Raw genomic sequence first — 16659 nt, forward strand, 5'->3', positions numbered from 1 at the left:
TGTAGGCACTGCATTGGGTGGAACTGTAGGTGCAGCAGTGTGGGGAACTGCTGTTTGAAGTTGTGACGAGTTATTGGGTCCGGTTCTTCCTGGACTTCATGTTCCAAGAATATAGCCTTCAAAGGCTATTCTTCTGATGTCGTAACGGATAAGACAGCAGGCACCAGTGTTAAGAGTGGCTTGGCCTTTGTGAGCAGTGGTAGGCTTGGCCTTTGTGAGCAGTGGTAGGCTTGGCCTTTGTGAGCAGTGGTAGAAAAGACAGTGCTGGAGGCATCTCTCTATATTTTACACTTTTCTCGCTTAATGTGTATTGCGCCACCAACACCTCCAGGGCCTGTCTCTTAATTGACCTAATATTCCTCTTAAGGAGGCACTTTGCCTCCCTTATCAGTGGGTCGTAGACCACTGCATGTCTTGTCCTATCTCTACAGGCATATATATCACCAACAATGGCAATCTTTGAGGTGAGATGAGTATACCAGCTGATTTTTTCAGATGCCGATAGATTCGGCCTATTGCATATTTCATACAATTCATTCATTATCCACCATCTGAGTATTCATGGCACTGAGGTTTTTACTGGTGTAATGTATTCTATTCTTCCCTGTATTCATTTCCACATCCCCAATGTTCCTTAACAAGGGCCAGGTGTAGTCGTTGAGGAAGAGATCGTCGACAGGGCAACTGTCGATGATGTTGATGAAGAAGTGGTCAATTACAGGTCTGTGGCCTGACGGTGTCGATGTTGCTGTCGTCGATGCGGTTGTTGGTGTCAATGAAGTCTTATGCCTGTGACTCTTTTCCGAAGAATAAGACAAAGACAGCAGTCTAGAGGTATACGTGGTCGCAAACGAAGTAGTCATGGACAGAGCCATGGATGAAGTGGATGGCGCAGTCAGCGCTAGGCTCTTTGACAACGCCATCGACTGGGGAGTAGTCAAAGTGTGCAACTTGTATCCCCATTTAGGTTTCTTACCCAGGGAAGGTTCCTCATGCAAACTCCACCTCTTGGAAGAGGGAGTTCGTTCCACAGTCATGTAGAGGTATGAACACGAACTGAGTCATAGGTCCTGGCACCCTCCTCCAGCCCAGTTACCAACCTTCAATGACAATCCTTTTGAATCTTTGATGAGAAGGACTGGCAAATGGAACAGTCCATATCATGGTCAGGATGCAAGCAATATAGGCATCTGTCATGCTGGTCATCCAGAAACACATTCTTGAGGCGACACTTTGAACAGGCCTTGGAAAGGCTCTTCTTTGTGGCGTCCATCATGGCAGCATGTTGAAGGCCTCAACTCCAGAGAGGGCCTCACACAGCAAGAAGATCCATCGATGGTCTTTGGATCTACACCAGCAACGGGTCCCCATTACCGGTAGTCACTAACGTGACTGATGTTGAAGAAACGATTGAAACATTTCTCAAAAATAGGACAAAAGTCAATATTTCGAGGAACGAACAGTGAGGACTCCCAACACGTGGAGCTAAGGAGGACTAATGTCATTGGCAGGAGCAGCATGAGCCAAGGTGACAGCAATAGGCTATATAAGTGACAAGCAGTTTTTAAGCTTTAAAGCTAAACTGCTTTAATATTACAGAGAATTCCCAGCCTGACGACGGGGAATATTCATGAGCATGTGAATCCATGAAAATTCCAATGCTTGAGAAGACACCTTTTATTATGGGTGTCCATGCTGAATTGGTTGGCAGTTGTGCATTGTGAGAAACCAGAAGGTGTCTCACCCGCTAGTCCCCATGGATCTCTCTCTCTCTCTCTCTCTCTCTCTCTCTCTCTCTCTCTCTCTCAGGTGGCCTGGGCACAGCCATTGCCTTTGGATCCAGACCCTGGGGGTGGACCAGTGCGGGAGAATCACCAGGGCGAGGGGTCTTCGGGGAGTGTGAGTGGGATACTGGATGGTGAGACACAGTATCCCTCTCCCTGTAATACTTTTTGCCCATCCTACTCGATGGGGTATTTAGAAACTCATCTCCCACCTTTTCCCTGCATGAACACTTTTACACGGACAGCCCGCTTTGAGAGAAAACAGACTCACACCCGAGGGGTGTACCTGACATGTCCCAATACTACAGTCAGTGCGAAGACAGGCAATTAACGACAATAACTCATACCTGACTTCCATTACACTTCCCCACACAGATAAAAGGCGGAGCACGAGAGCACACTGAGTGAGGCAAAGCACATGAAGGTACAGCAGTTTCGGATCGGCAGCTGAATGAGAGGAGAAAGACGGCAAGGGACAAGAGGTTTGTGAGAAGGGCAGCCCCCTTGACCTTTTTGACAGGAAGCCATTACTTTCCCAAGACCTTCAAGGCAGAAAGCTTAAGACCAGGAAACCAGGCTGAAGATTCCCTGATTGTGTGTCAGAGATATTGAGGGCCCTCTTGTGTAACTGACCAAAGCGGGGAGGAGCTGTAGACAACTTCCTATCATCCTTGGCTCCAAGAACAAAGAAACGACAGAGAACAACACAGCCGGTGAGATGGTGAGACTGATGCCAGACCGGTCTATGTTGAAGTCAAGGTTGCAAGCGGCAACATTGTAAAACGAACCAACATTGTTAAATGTGTGTGATGAGAAACGAGAGTAAAGCTAAATTGCTGGTGAATGTTTGAAGGAAGGATATAATACAGTTGACAGAGTGGTCCGGCACAGTGAATGTGCTCAATAAAAGGTCTATGTACGGTATCCAGGCAAGAGAAACTAAAGTAGAAGATTGATGTGAAGTATAATTGTGCAAAGTGAATCGATGTGGTCCTGCGGCAATTTAAGCAAAACCCATTGCACATTCAAAGGTCTTTGATTCGAATATCGAGAATATCTGAGCTCCGATGAAGGAGATACTTGGTCTGAGCCCGGATGAGGGTGACCAACTTGTGAATTGTGAACATTGTGGAAAAGGGGTTTGAGCACGGACGAAGGGGACCCATGGTCCGAGCGCGATGGAGGAAGACCAATCTTGAACTTATGAATGTGAGAACCCTGACAAAGGAAAGGAACGTTTGTATTTTGTTTGTTACATTAGGCCCTCTGCAATAAGAGACTGTCATTGCGAGAGAGATTTTGGCGTAAGGTCCGGAAGCCTGTGTGTTGAACTGTTATCTCATGGCCAAGAAGCCAGAGTGTGTGCGAAACCCGCACGTGCCGCCTTGCCCCATACTGAAAACATGGGGAAGGGAAGCCAACTGCTATACTATTCTGACATATCATTTCTTGAACAATTTTCTTTTGCATACATTGTTATCCCACAGCATTCTGTATTTAGAAGTAAGGATTGACAATAGGTTTATTAGTATAGGCCCTTTTATTTTGACAGTCTCCACTAGGACTGCGTTATTATTATTTGATGAACTGTGATCCCTTGTGTCTGTCTTCACTGTTTGATATCATGCCTTCCTTACAGCATCCAGTGATGAAACATGAGAAGTGCACCATCTGTTCCTATGTATAGCCGCAGAGCTACTGTTCGGTCAGTACCAATCCTTCCACCAAAACAGGTGGGATTTTGAAAATATTAGAGTCGTTAGGCAGGACTACTGTACTTGATTTACACAGCTCTTCTCCGTGCCTGGCCCATTAGTCCAAATATTACACAAGTAGTTGCGTTCACTTACAAATCTCCCAGTTTGACTTTATTGGTTCGGAAATTCCATCATTTATTTGGAATCCTAGGTGGAGCTGTCCTAGACCTATGCGCCAATTCTCCATTCTTCCCTAGCAGCGACTTGTCCTTGGCATATGCTACCAGTGGAAGTGGCTCTTTTTGGTGACTTGAAATGAACTTTCTGTAGCCTAGCTAGCTGTCCTTTAGTGCTTCATTTGATAAACCAAATAACATCATATAGACACATTTAAAAAACGAAATGGCATCTGAAACTCTTAGGAGTCTACAGTCTTTGAAAAAGACCCATCTGAACTCACTCGCCACACTCCTCCGCTCCCACAATCTTACCTGCTACAAACTACGCAGACAACACCCTGAGCATCCCCAAATCGCCAGGTTCCAACCATTCAGATCTGTACTGGATGACAACTAACCATTGCATCCTCAATCTTGGGAAAACATTCCTCCCAGAGAACACATTAGCCCTACACTAAGAGTCCTCCAATGGCTCCCTGTTGGTCGATGCACTACCTTTAAAGCTAGATGCATCACTCAACGTGCCATTCACAACACCGGCCCGGAATTCCTCCAAGACAAAATCTCTCGCTACCACCCCTCAAGGACACTCAGATCTGGTATAGCATCTCTCCTAGTTGTCCCAAATTACAACTCCTCCAGACTGGGCGGATCCTCTTTCTCTGTCCAAGCGCCGATTATCTGGAACTCTCTGCCCTGGCACATCTGCAACATTGACAGTCACTTGACTTTCAGAAAGGCCTTCAAAACCTGGCTCTTCCCTTCCTCCTCATGAATCCCTCTTGCACTCTATACTATCGATACACGCACAGAAACACTGGCCCAAACCCAACAACACCTATCCACCAAACCTTCACAGATGCCGGCAGCATTCGCAGTGGCATACTGCGACAATTTTGACACCCCCTCACCTACAGACAATCGCACATCACCCCCATCCCTCCTGGCCCTTCTCCCACAGTTGAGACCCTCAATCTAGGGAGACCGCAAATGGTGAGACCAACCAATCGCGTTGGACCTAGAAAAGCCACACTGAAGATTAATTCCACCCAGGTTTACAGTATGTATACCTGCGCCACGTCTGTGGACACAGGCCGCAGGCACGGCCAACCATCCATGCACTCTAGAATGCAGCTATGGCTATGCTTTTCCGGTCTAGCAGCTCACATAGCCACCCACACTGAAACCCCTGACGTACCTTAACACCTCTGCCATTAGTATACAGCAACAACCTACAAATAACTTGGTCTAGCTGGGCACACATGAAATCCCTGATACTAGCACTCTATTCTAAACCACCAACAGCACCCACCCACATGCCTGACCTCCAGGCGGTTTACTGGAGCCTAGCCAGCCTACCCAAGTCCTAACTAGGCAAAATGCACACACACACACACACATTTTTAAATGAACTCTCAGAACCTCCCACACACGAAGGAGCCCTCAGCCAACCTAGAGCCCTTTTTCAGCTTGTTCAGTCTCTTTCTTCCCCCGCAATGACTATCATGCAGGTCACCCGTTTTCAGGCTTTATGCGACTCTCTATCATCCTTTTTTGTGTCTAAGATTGCCGCTATTCGTGACAATATTAATAACGATGTAGCATGTCCTCCAGTCACTAATATATCGACTGAGTCTTCTCGTGAAGATAGGACATGGTCCTCATTCCCCACTTTTCTAGAACCAGACATTCTTGCTGCCATTCGTGGGTTGAAATCAGCATCTCCCACTGATCCTATTCCGCTGGCGCTTTTGAAGGTAAACTTGAAGGCTATTATCTCTCAAGTTACTGCAGCTGTAAATGCATCCTTTAGGGAGGGTGTCATTCCTCCCACACTTAAACATGCCCTTGTGATCCCTCTATTAAAAAAACCCTCACTTGATCCAGAGGTGTTAGCGAATTATCGGCCTATTTCGCTACTCCCATTTCTTATGAAATTGTTGGAAGCCCTGGTCTCCCCTCTCCACTTTCCTGGAATCCACGTCCTATTTTGAACCATTTCAGTCTGGGTTTTGGCCTGGCAGGGGAACTGAATCAGTCCTGAACTCGATGCTCGATGACCTGGCTCGTCTGGTGGACCAGGGGGGTGTCGGCGCAGTTGTTCTCTTAGATCTTTCAGCTGCGTTCAACACCGTTGTCCATCCCACCCTGATCTCTCGCCTTTCTACTGCTGGGCTGTCTGGCAGAGTCCTGGACTGGTTTGTCTCCTTTCTGGCCAATCGCTCACAATCTGTGTCTCTCCCTCCTTTTCGCTCTAGCCTAGTTTCACTATCGTGCGGTGTTCCGCAGGGGTCTGCCCCTTCCCCGATTCTTTTCAACCTGTATATTAGGCATCTTCTGGCTCTCCTTCACTCCCATGGTTTCCGCTATTATTCCTACGCCGACGACACCCAAATTCTGGTCCGTCTTGACCTTAATCATGCCAACACAGCCAGTCGATTTAAGTTGTGTCTTCAGGAGGTTGGGGAATGGATGTAATCTGACTGGCTCAAATTAAATGGTAGCAAGACGGAGGTATTGGTGGTCGGTACCACCTCACCTCTCCTGTATTGGACCAATGAGTGCTGGCCAGCCGCCCTTGGCCCTCTTCTGGTCCCTGTGGCATCCGTAAAGAATTTGGGGGTGGTTATCTCCTCCTCTCTTGCTATGGATGCCCAGGTTGCAGCAGTATGTAAGAGCGGTCATTTTAAACTGCGCATACTCCGGAAGGTACTCCCTTTTGTGCCGGGAAAATGCCACGTTCTGGTGGTAGCAACACTCGTTTTGAGTGGTCTAGACTACTGTAACTCACTGTATCTTGCCCAGCCCCGCTATGTGATTCATCGGTTACAACTACTACAAAACGCTGCTGTCTGAGCTACTCTTCGGCCTCTTATTGGAACCCACATTACCCCTCTTCTGAAGCAGCTCCACTGGCTTCCAGTGGACAAGAGGATGCTGTTCAAATCCTTGTGTATGGTACATCCGGCTTTCAACAGTCTGGGGCCAGAATATATTCAAGTAAAGTTCCCTCATTACGTACCTACATGATGTCTCCGCTCCCACTCTTCTTTCTTGGTTAAGGTCCCCTGGTTTAGATTGACGCATACTGGTGTCCGGGCCTTTTCTGTGGCTGCCGCCATTTCTTGGAATGCTATTCCTCTGCCACTGCGGATGACAGCTGATCACCTTACCTTTCGGCGTATGCTTAAACCATCTGTGTTCTAATTTTGTTATACGGTAGCTCTTTATTCATCCTAGCACCAGGGTGCCTTCCGGTGTTTGTGCGCTCTATAAATGCGTATAACATAACATAACATGGACTATGGTCACACAGGGCGGTCCAACCACAAAGCGCATTGAGGCCATACGAATGGGGAAAGTGCGCTATATAAATGATGAATACAATACAAGACAGACACGTCATAATAAAATAAACAAGAAAAGAAATTAATATTTCAAGACTGGGCAAAAAATTATAAATGAAAGAACAAATGAGGAGAAAAAACAATGTAAGTGAGAAAAGGGAGTCCAAGATATATCGATATTAGTGTGAAAGAAGGCGTGACAGTGATGGTGACGGTCAGGAAGGAAAGCAATAGTGCACCTGGAACTCACCTGTGGGGTCAGATTCAGGTATTCATCTGACAGCTCCTGAAGGAGATCGGGGCAAAAATCCACATGGCGGGGGCTTTCCAAGCCTGTTCCATTTCCCTGAACACCAACGCCATCATACTCCAGCTTCAAGATGGGAGAGGGCGGGGTGCTACCGACTGAGCCCCGGCTCACCCTCACTGGAATCTTGCAGTGGGGAGGCGAAGTGACCGGGTGGTATTCAATTCCACGGATAGTCTCAGCTACTTCCAGTAATGAACGTGGAGAGCGTGGATCCTCAAAGGGGTCCCCTTCCGAATCCAAGGCAGTGTCCAAAGACATGTTGGAAGCAGACATGGCTGCACCCAAGCTGCCAATCCGCAAAGAGCGGACAGAACCGCCATAGCTGCTTCCCCCACCGCCTAGAGAAGAAGAGCGGGAAGGGCGCTGCAGGTCCATCGGCATACTGCGGGATTTATCACGGGACAGTTGATATAGGACATCAGGACGGAGCCTGCGAAGTTGACGTGGCATGTGGCAGACGGATTCATATTCCGAGTCAGGTACACGAAAGGCGCTGCAGCTGTAACAGGTTCTGCTTCGGCAGCCGCCTTCAGGGCAGCAATTGCCGCTACGCTCGGACCAGCTCTCATACTCCGACAGAGCCATGTCTTCATTGAGAAGCATGTTGTACTGCACATGCGGCAGCCCCACAATGTCCACTGTGATGTCCTGCCCCTGATAGGCCGGCCTTCCCGACAGCTTATGGTGGCGTGCATAGGAGTGGCGCACTGACTGCCCTAGTTTGTCCTTCTCGGTCAGCAGCCGCTGCAGTTTTTCCAGGGACAGAGCCTCCACGCGGGAGATGACTGTGTCGAAACGGTACAGCCGCTCTAGTACGTGAACGCACTTGCTGCACAGAAACTCACCACGACCATCACGCATCACTGTTTGGCCCAGTACGTGTGAGAGCACCACTTGCAGGCTGGCCCGCCCTCCATGGCCGAAGATCCAACGCCGCTGGTTTCCCTGGAGGCGGTTGGCACACACGCGGCAGACATCATTCATGGCTTCCGTGCGGGACTCCATCTTGAAACGCAGGGGCTAGAAAAAGAAAGAAATGAAAAGGGGTTAGGGATGAACATTGTGGCAAGAGGTAAAGTGAATGTGTCTCATTACAAGTTCAGCGCTGCAGCTAAAAACGGTGGTAATGAAGTGACCACTGCATTACCGCACCGCCAAAATATGTGTGAGTTTGGAGGGAATGTGGAGGAAAAACCTCCAGGAGTTAATTCCTCCACTTTACCACCAAATCGGTGGAATTACTGCTGGTGGTAATTCCGCCAAAATCTCCATGGAGTCCTATGGAGTCCGATAAATGGGGGCTAACACAGCCGCCCACCACCTGTAATCTGGCGGTAATTCCGCCAGACCAAGCAGCAGTAACGGTAATTCCGTTGGGTGGTATTTCAGAAGATATACCACCAAACTTGTAATAAGGCCCAATGTCTGAACATTGGGTTGAGCGGAGGATGGGGGAATGCAAAGATGAATGCTGTGGGAGTATTAACAAAAAGCATGGAGCATCAAAGTAACACTGAAGTGGCCGAACAGGATCTCAGGAGGGGGACGACTGAAAGAACACGAGGGGCATACCAAGTGCAAAGTGGGGGCCATTATGTGTACACAGGAGGGTGACAGAAGAGGCACACAGGAAGGGGCCTAACTGAAGCAAAAGAATAACCATTGAAAAGTAAAGGGCTTAATTATTTAAAAAAGGATATAAATGGAGTACAGATGCGGGCATGGTGAGACCAACAGGGAATAACCAGAGCATGTGGATGTGACAACCAGTCCTGAAAACAGGTGGCGGCTGAATATTGCTCAAACATCAGAGGGGAGTAAACACTTCACCGCCACCCCAGAGAGTCAAGGTTTGTGGACTTGGTTGTGTTCCTCTATTTGTACATCTTCATCCTCCACTCTTTTTCTCTAGGACAGGTTGGGCCCCTTCCTATTATGGCAGTTACTCTCCTTCCTGCGCTCAATCAGAGGATAATAGAAACTCACCCACAGCTGCCTAACTAGCTTCCCGCTAGCCTTCCCTGGCTCACTTTGTGGTACCAATGGCTAAGCAGTTTCAGGAATCTCTTGGGAGAGCAGCTGGGTGGTTTAGGATGAAATATTCAATAGGGAAATACATATAAAAAGGTTATGAAAGACACAATTCCATTGATAATGAATCCTAATGTCCCAATATTCAACCGGTTTACACCGTTGGATGCGTCCAACCCTAACCGTGCTAATGCCGAAAGCACTACTAAACAGGGCAGAGCAAAGAATAATGAATTAGAAATGGGGAGGAGAATCCTCTCAGATGCCAATAATAAGAGAGGATATCTTGAGAGGCTAGACAAGGCAAAGAAGGCAGCCACATTGTTGCAGAAGATACAGCCGATTGTAAAGAGCCAGGCTTGGCCGGCTAAACAAAGAAATACTTCAATAGATGCATGGACTACTGATTTGATCTGAAAATATATCCCAGAACTCCTCCCCTGTTTAAAGGAATTAATTAAAGATATAAAAACTCTACTACCACATGTGAAGGAACTTCTTCCAATGATAAGAAAACCAGCTGTAACATCAAAGGCTGTAAATACCTGCAATATTAACTCTCAAGAGGCTGCCAAATTAGTTTGTAATTCGATTTATGATGCCAGAAAGACTAATTTTAGTCAACAAACAAATTCTGCCTTATGCCCCACAACAACTGGAGCAACCAAAATATAACCAAACATCTCTACGTAACAGGTTACCAACTGTCCGTCCTAGCACAAGCTCTGGCCAACATTCAAGTACGGTTCGTCCAGAGATATTCCTGTACAATGTTCCCCAGTTAGTCCCTGGAGCTTGTGAAAAAAGGTGACACCCTATTAAACAAATGTATTTATTGGGTAAGAGGAACAAGAGGCTGCTGCTCAGTCATTAGAGATGATAGGGGTGCTTTCTATAATTCTCTCAAAGGCACGATGTGGAAACGAGCTTTGGGTCTCTCATTGGCTATTCCCAATGCAATAAAACACTAGTTTCACCTAATCTCATTGGAGGCAAGAATGATTTGGAAACAATTGAATTTGTATATTAAGATATTATACGCTCCACATAGATCCTGATTTGGCAGAAACGTATAAGTCTCGATCTGTTTGTTCTATTAATGAGTTCTTTAACAGGATGGGGGACGTTTTGTTACACATTGAGTCGTCACATGATGAGCTCAGGAAATGCCCATTCTTGGTTAAAAGAAAACTTTACGATTTGGGTTGGCGTGTAACTATCAAACGCCTGGGGTCTTTCAGACTTCATAGGGATTGTGCTGCTGTTGTAATAAAAATAAATTGTTTACCTCCATATTTGCATTTATTCCCTGATGCAAAAGCTTGAATGACTTATATTTATTTTAAATTTAACCAACGTACTACTCTTGAAGGCATTGGCCCTCGCTTGGGTTTACCACCTCATGCTCGATTATGTGAAAAGTCAGAGATAATTGAAACTAGAAAGCATTTGTCACTTTAATGTTCTAATAACTCAGACTTGTGCTTTTTGCACTTTGATTCTTTTATTTATTCTAATTTGTTGATGTTGACTGTACTCTATGGAGTAGGTTAATGGAGGGATACAAATTAAGGAACTAAAGTCTAGCAGAAGACCTTTTATCGACTGAATATAGATCAATACCTCAGTAAGCAATGGCAATCCAAATGAAACCCTTTCCCCAAATACTCTTGATATAAGAGATGACCGTCGAGATTCGAAGTTGAGAACTGTCAGGAGACACAACCTAAAAAGAAGAATTCATGGGGTATCCTCAAAAGATTCGACCTGCAGGTTAACTGGTGCTATGAGCCATGTGTACAGTATTATGATGTGTTAATCGAATCTAGTGTCATGCACAGAAGATGATCAAGTAATTGACCTAGAAGATATTGACTGACAACCTGTATCCACCTCTGACACCTTTTGGAAATGTTGATAGTTAGCTGGAACACTGCTGGATTACTAAAACCAGATAGACAGCCCAAATTGGGTAATTTGGATGAGTGGCTTTTCAATTAACCTGCTACAAGAAACTTGGACAACCAAGGAGACTACAATGGAAGCATTTATAGATCATATTATGGCTACCAAGGGTGCTATAGGATGACCATGTGGTGGATTGACAACCTGGATATATGCAAAATTGAACTTATCTGTGATTGTACTAAAAACAAAATCATTGGATATCCAAGCTTTACTTCGGACTCTTTTGATGGGGGAATCCATGCTCTTATTGAATCTGTACAATCGTCCCAACAATAAAAACGATAAGCAAACTTTGTTAATCTTGGACGAACTACTACAGAAGTGGTGTTCATCCTTTAGAGATTCGAAGAAGTACATAAAATTAATTATGGGCGATTTTAATGTCCACTTCGAGCCATTACAACTCTTGGAAGGGTACATTAAGGAGGAGGATTATCAATGGACCATCCCTGAGTTCAAGACACATACTTTGAAAAGACCACACAAATCTGCTTTGAAGGTGGCTCAGAAATGGATGAATGTGGGCTTTGTGGCCTGTAATGGCCGGTTGCAAGATAACAGCGCAGCAGCCCCTATATATTGAAGAGAGGAGATGTATAGTCAAATTGACTACCCTCTTGTTGACCTCCAGCATTGGCATATGGTGGGCCAATTCTGTGTAACCCCCATGACCCCCTATCTATGACTCTAAAGATAGAATTGTCAGACATTACACCACAGACACAAGTGAGGGTGCAAACTGCCCCATGCAACAATAGGAGATATATTAGATGGGAGAAAACGGTCAAAAAATTAGATATACCAAATTTGTATGCTGGTATTCTACCGCCTCTGGAAATTTTAAAAGTAGTGACGCCAAGTGCTCTTACCACTCACTGGCTCATACACTAAAGCTGCCCAAGCACTTCACTTAATATACACCACCATCCAGGCTTAGATGGCGGGCAACGGCCTCTGCTTAAATGGAGACAAGACCAAAATCATCATTTTAGGTTTAAAAACCACACTAGCCAAGCTAGACAATTTATACTCCAGCTTCACCATTGATAACACCATCATCCCTGTTTCCAAGTCAGTAAAGACCCTAGGCGTCTACCTGGCTTCCAGATTATCCATGTCCAGACAGGTAAGTGCCATCACTGCTGCCTCAGCACACATCACTAAACTTATAAATGCAATCAAACCTTAACTATCCAAGCCCAACTGCCTCTCAACAGCCAGAGCCACCATTGGAGCCAAGCTGGACTACTGTAATGCCCCCCTAGCAGGTACTTCCAAACACAATCTAAACAGACTTCAAATCACGCAGAACAATGCGCTCAGCGCAGCATTGGCTCCCTGTCAAAGAACGTATCAGCTTCAGAATCCTCACCCTCACCCACAAATGCCTATCCTTCTCAGCCCCTGCATATCTAGCACTAACCTTACCCATACCTACCCACGCCAGACCCACCAGAATGCATTACACCAACCTTCTGCACACTCCCCACATCAACAGAGCCAAAGCGGGAGGACTAGGTTTTCCATACATAGCCACCAAACTCTGGAACGCCCTACCCACAGATATCAGAACAGAAAACTCCCTCTTCACTTTTCGCAAAACACTTCAAACCCTCCTTTTCATCTGACCCCCTGCATGCTTACTACCCGGCTGTATATATGATTGCCACTGTTCTTATCACTTATGTAACTAAGTAAAATTGTCGGTAACCAGTGCCACGATGCCTCCAGGCTGATGCACGCTCAACAAATGTGAATAAATAAATAAATGAACCCCCTGCATTATTCTGAGTTCTTATGAAGAGACAACGAGATATACACATTTCCTACTGACGAAAAGACAGACTACTCAAGCACTTTCCAAATGCCCTCGGCTTGATTCAGAATGTGCATTGGCAAAGAAATGTTGACCAAATGCCATCAAGCATAAAAATGTGGCCGATACCTTGGCGATTGTTAACCTACAGAGAGAGTATATACAAATATGCAGACTGCAAAGAAAAAAGGCATACGAAGAGAACCCATGACATTTCTTGGTTCAAATGTTTGAATCCTCGAAATCCCTTGCCGTTTGGAAAATAGTCGCCTCCGATAGATCCCCTACAGCCACCAGCACAGGAATGCATATCTCAGAAGAGGGAGGGCTAGCTTACTTCAGCATCTTGTTTAAGGAAGAGAGGACTAGTCACACACGTATAGATTCAAGGATAAAGCATGATTAGAAAGTGATACGCAGATCAATAGGTTAGACTTCAACTGCTCTGAAATTGATTTAGTACTCCGAAGCCAAAAGTTAAATAGAGCAGTTGGTACAGATGCTGTTCCAGCTGCAATGCTCAAAAGCGAAGCAGAGCTTTGGGCACCGGTTCCAACGCGTGTTATCAATGTGGCTTGTGCTACTAATAAGGTACCCACCAAGTGCCTAGAAGCCGAAATACTATCCACCTATAAGAATGGGGATCCGAAAGCACTAGATATCTATTGGCCGATTTCTAGATTAACCAGAACTGCAAAAATCTTTGGAAAGGCGTTGCTAACAAGCCTCCAGCAGTGGGTCAACGATCATCATATTAGAGGTCATTATTGAGCTGGCTTTAGGAAAAACGTTAGCACCATTGATCAAAGGTTTCAGGTTATAGGTTCCAATTCATAATATCATAATGCTGGAAAAGGAGCCATGATATTTGGTCTTCATCGATTTGAAGACTGCCTTTGATGGAGTCCCGAGAGGAGCATTATTGCTGCATTGATAAATCAGAAAATTCCTCCCTCTCATTTCTGCGAGGCATTACAATGGTTTACGGTGGAAATTCTGCTGTAGTTTGATGGGGATTCAATGGGAAAAAACCAGCAAGCTTTAACATCGAAAAAGCAGTAAGACAAGGTCATGTTTCGGTACCCTTATTGTTTTCAATCTACAGTGATGGAGTAGCCAAAGAGACAGCTTCACTAGCTGACGATTCCCCTATTTTAGATGGGGAAAGAACTGGGATATTGCTGTTTGCCGATGACACAGTTATTCGTTCTAAAACTCCAGCTGGTCCTGCCACCATGATTTCAAATTCCAAGGATGGTGCACGATTTATGGAAAACAAATAAATCAAAATAAAAGCTAAAAGGCATGATGTGCTCTAGAATGTGAAAAAGGAAATACTTTTAAGACAAAGCTTCATGGTTAAGTGATGAAGGAACAGACTTAGTCAATGCCTTCGATTATTTAGGCCTTCGATTTACAAAGAGGCACGCAGTATAGACAGATTCCGAAAGGTGCTTCAATAGTCTCAAGAGCAGGCCCTTTAATTTCGAATTATGTTGGCCCTTTGAAAGCTCCTCTGGTTAAATCAGCCTTACAGATATATAAATGCAAACCGGGAAGCACAGTAAAGCGCTGTTTGCTGGCCAGTTAGGATCGTATCTACAGTGCTCGTGAAGTCTCTTACTGGATTATCGGGCCGGAGGACGTCTTTAGCAGTTGCACCATGCTGCCTGGAGGTGATTGAGCGTGTGAATCATTCCTCTTGGTTTTTTTTCTTTTCTCCTGGATTACAAACGGACTTTGGCATATGGACTTTGTCTTACATTGTATTTACAATTTCTTTATCTATTGCTTTTCTAGGGTGCGTTGGTGGCTCCGCCTATTTTGTGCCTCGGGCACTATTTCACTTCTACAAATTCCCATGGTGCAGCGTACTCGCGCGCGCACCGGGAAGCAGAGTAAAGCGCTGTTTGCTGGCCAGTTAGGATCGTATCTACAGTGCTCGTGAAGTCTCTTACTGGATTATCGGGCCGGAGGACGTCTTTAGCAGTTGCACCACGCTGCCTGGAGGTGATTGAGCGTGTGAATCATTCCTCTTGGTTTTTTTTCTTTTCTCCTGGACTACAAACGGACTTTGGCATATGGACTTTGTCTTACATTGTATTTACAATTTCTTTATCTATTGCTTTTCTAGGGTGCGTTGGTGGCTCCGCCTATTTTGTGCCTCGGGCACTATTTCACTTCTACAAATTCCCATGGTGCAGCGTACTCGCGCGCGCACCGGGAAGCAGAGTAAAGCGCTGTTTGCTGTTCGCGGTTTGTGTTTTTTGTTTTGCTAAATGACTTTGTTCTAGTTCTTAAATCTATATCCTAGGTGGTGCCAGGTTTTTGAAGCTTTCCTAACGAGAGTTGAATAATCTGTTGTGCAGGGGGAAAGTTTCAACTAATATCTAGACTTTATTAGACTGTGATAGAAGATATTGCTGACGACATTAGTATCAGCTTTTGACAAGATCCCAAAATCTATATCAGATGCCTTTACACCAATAGTGAAAAGTATAAAGGTATTACCTAAAGATTTATCTGATTTATTAATGCCCCTACTAAAGGAGTCTATGACAATGAGGGCAGTCGAAAAGAAATGTTGGGGTAATGTGGAAGATGAAGGGCAGATGTTGAGTCTGTCTGATTCCTCCGAATTGTTGAAAAAAAAAATAATACCCATGAATACTGAGAGAGTTCCCACTTTTTCGGATATTGTGGCAAAGAAGGCTGTAGCTATACCCAAAAATGATCCAAAGATCATAATTATAGACCCCGAGACAGGCAATATGCTATCCAGGGCAGCTAAAAAACAAGCCAAAAAAATAATAATAAATCAAAAAAGGCTGAACTCAAGAATAAATCCTCAAGGAAATACTTAAGAGATCTGGATATGAGGCATATGATTGATGAGGAGGTAGAAGATGTAACTGCCGATATGGCCTTACAAAAGGGTGACAGGCATACGATTATGTTGGAAACCGGGAGAACCTCCCTAGATCAGGCGACCCAGAGTGAGTATGAAGAAGGAATGGATGGCATATATGAAGTGATGAAAAAGAAAAAACCAACGGATTTACTAGTGGAGAACAAGAGACTGGAAAATGGGCTAAGTGACATTTTTAAGATCTTTAAAGTATCACCTACCATTGAGGTTAAGGGTGTAACTATACGAGAGACAGATGAAACTAACAAGATCTCTGAAAATAACTCTGGTACTGATCAAATTACTAAAAACCAACTATCTGGTGACCATGGTGAGTTAACTAAGCCCATAACTAGGCCAATTGTTCACTCGGTAAATACTGGTTTATATCATAAAGATACTCTGAAAGATAACACTCTGTCATTTACAAGCAAAACGTCTGATACATCTGGTAACAAACTAGATGGAATATCCTCACTTCAATGTAATAAGGAAGGATTTCCCAATTCCAATCACTCCCCAAAAAAGATGCAGCTATATGTGGAGGATATTCTCAGAAACATGCAGGATTTGATGATTGAAAACAAAAGGTTGCAAGAAAAAAATGATGCTAATAATG

General features: G+C 45.0%; 1 protein-coding gene across 5 annotated transcripts in view; it reads right to left on the reverse strand.

Annotated features, from left to right (window-relative positions):
• Nucleotides 1–16659, reverse strand: part of LOC138521867 (putative leucine-rich repeat-containing protein DDB_G0290503) — a 141902-nt gene that overhangs the window by 53489 nt on the left and 71754 nt on the right. For all 5 annotated transcript variants that reach the window (XM_069635018.1, XM_069635015.1, XM_069635014.1 and 2 more), the window contains exon 2: nucleotides 7258–8337. In XM_069635018.1, coding sequence (XP_069491119.1) covers nucleotides 7258–8337 — 1080 coding nt within the window. The remainder of the gene's footprint in view (nucleotides 1–7257; nucleotides 8338–16659) is intronic.

The sequence above is a fragment of the Ambystoma mexicanum genome, chromosome 13, assembly GCF_040938575.1.
Source record: "Ambystoma mexicanum isolate Mex_15411 chromosome 13, UKY_AmexF1_1, whole genome shotgun sequence".
Lineage (NCBI taxonomy): Eukaryota > Metazoa > Chordata > Amphibia > Caudata > Ambystomatidae > Ambystoma > Ambystoma mexicanum.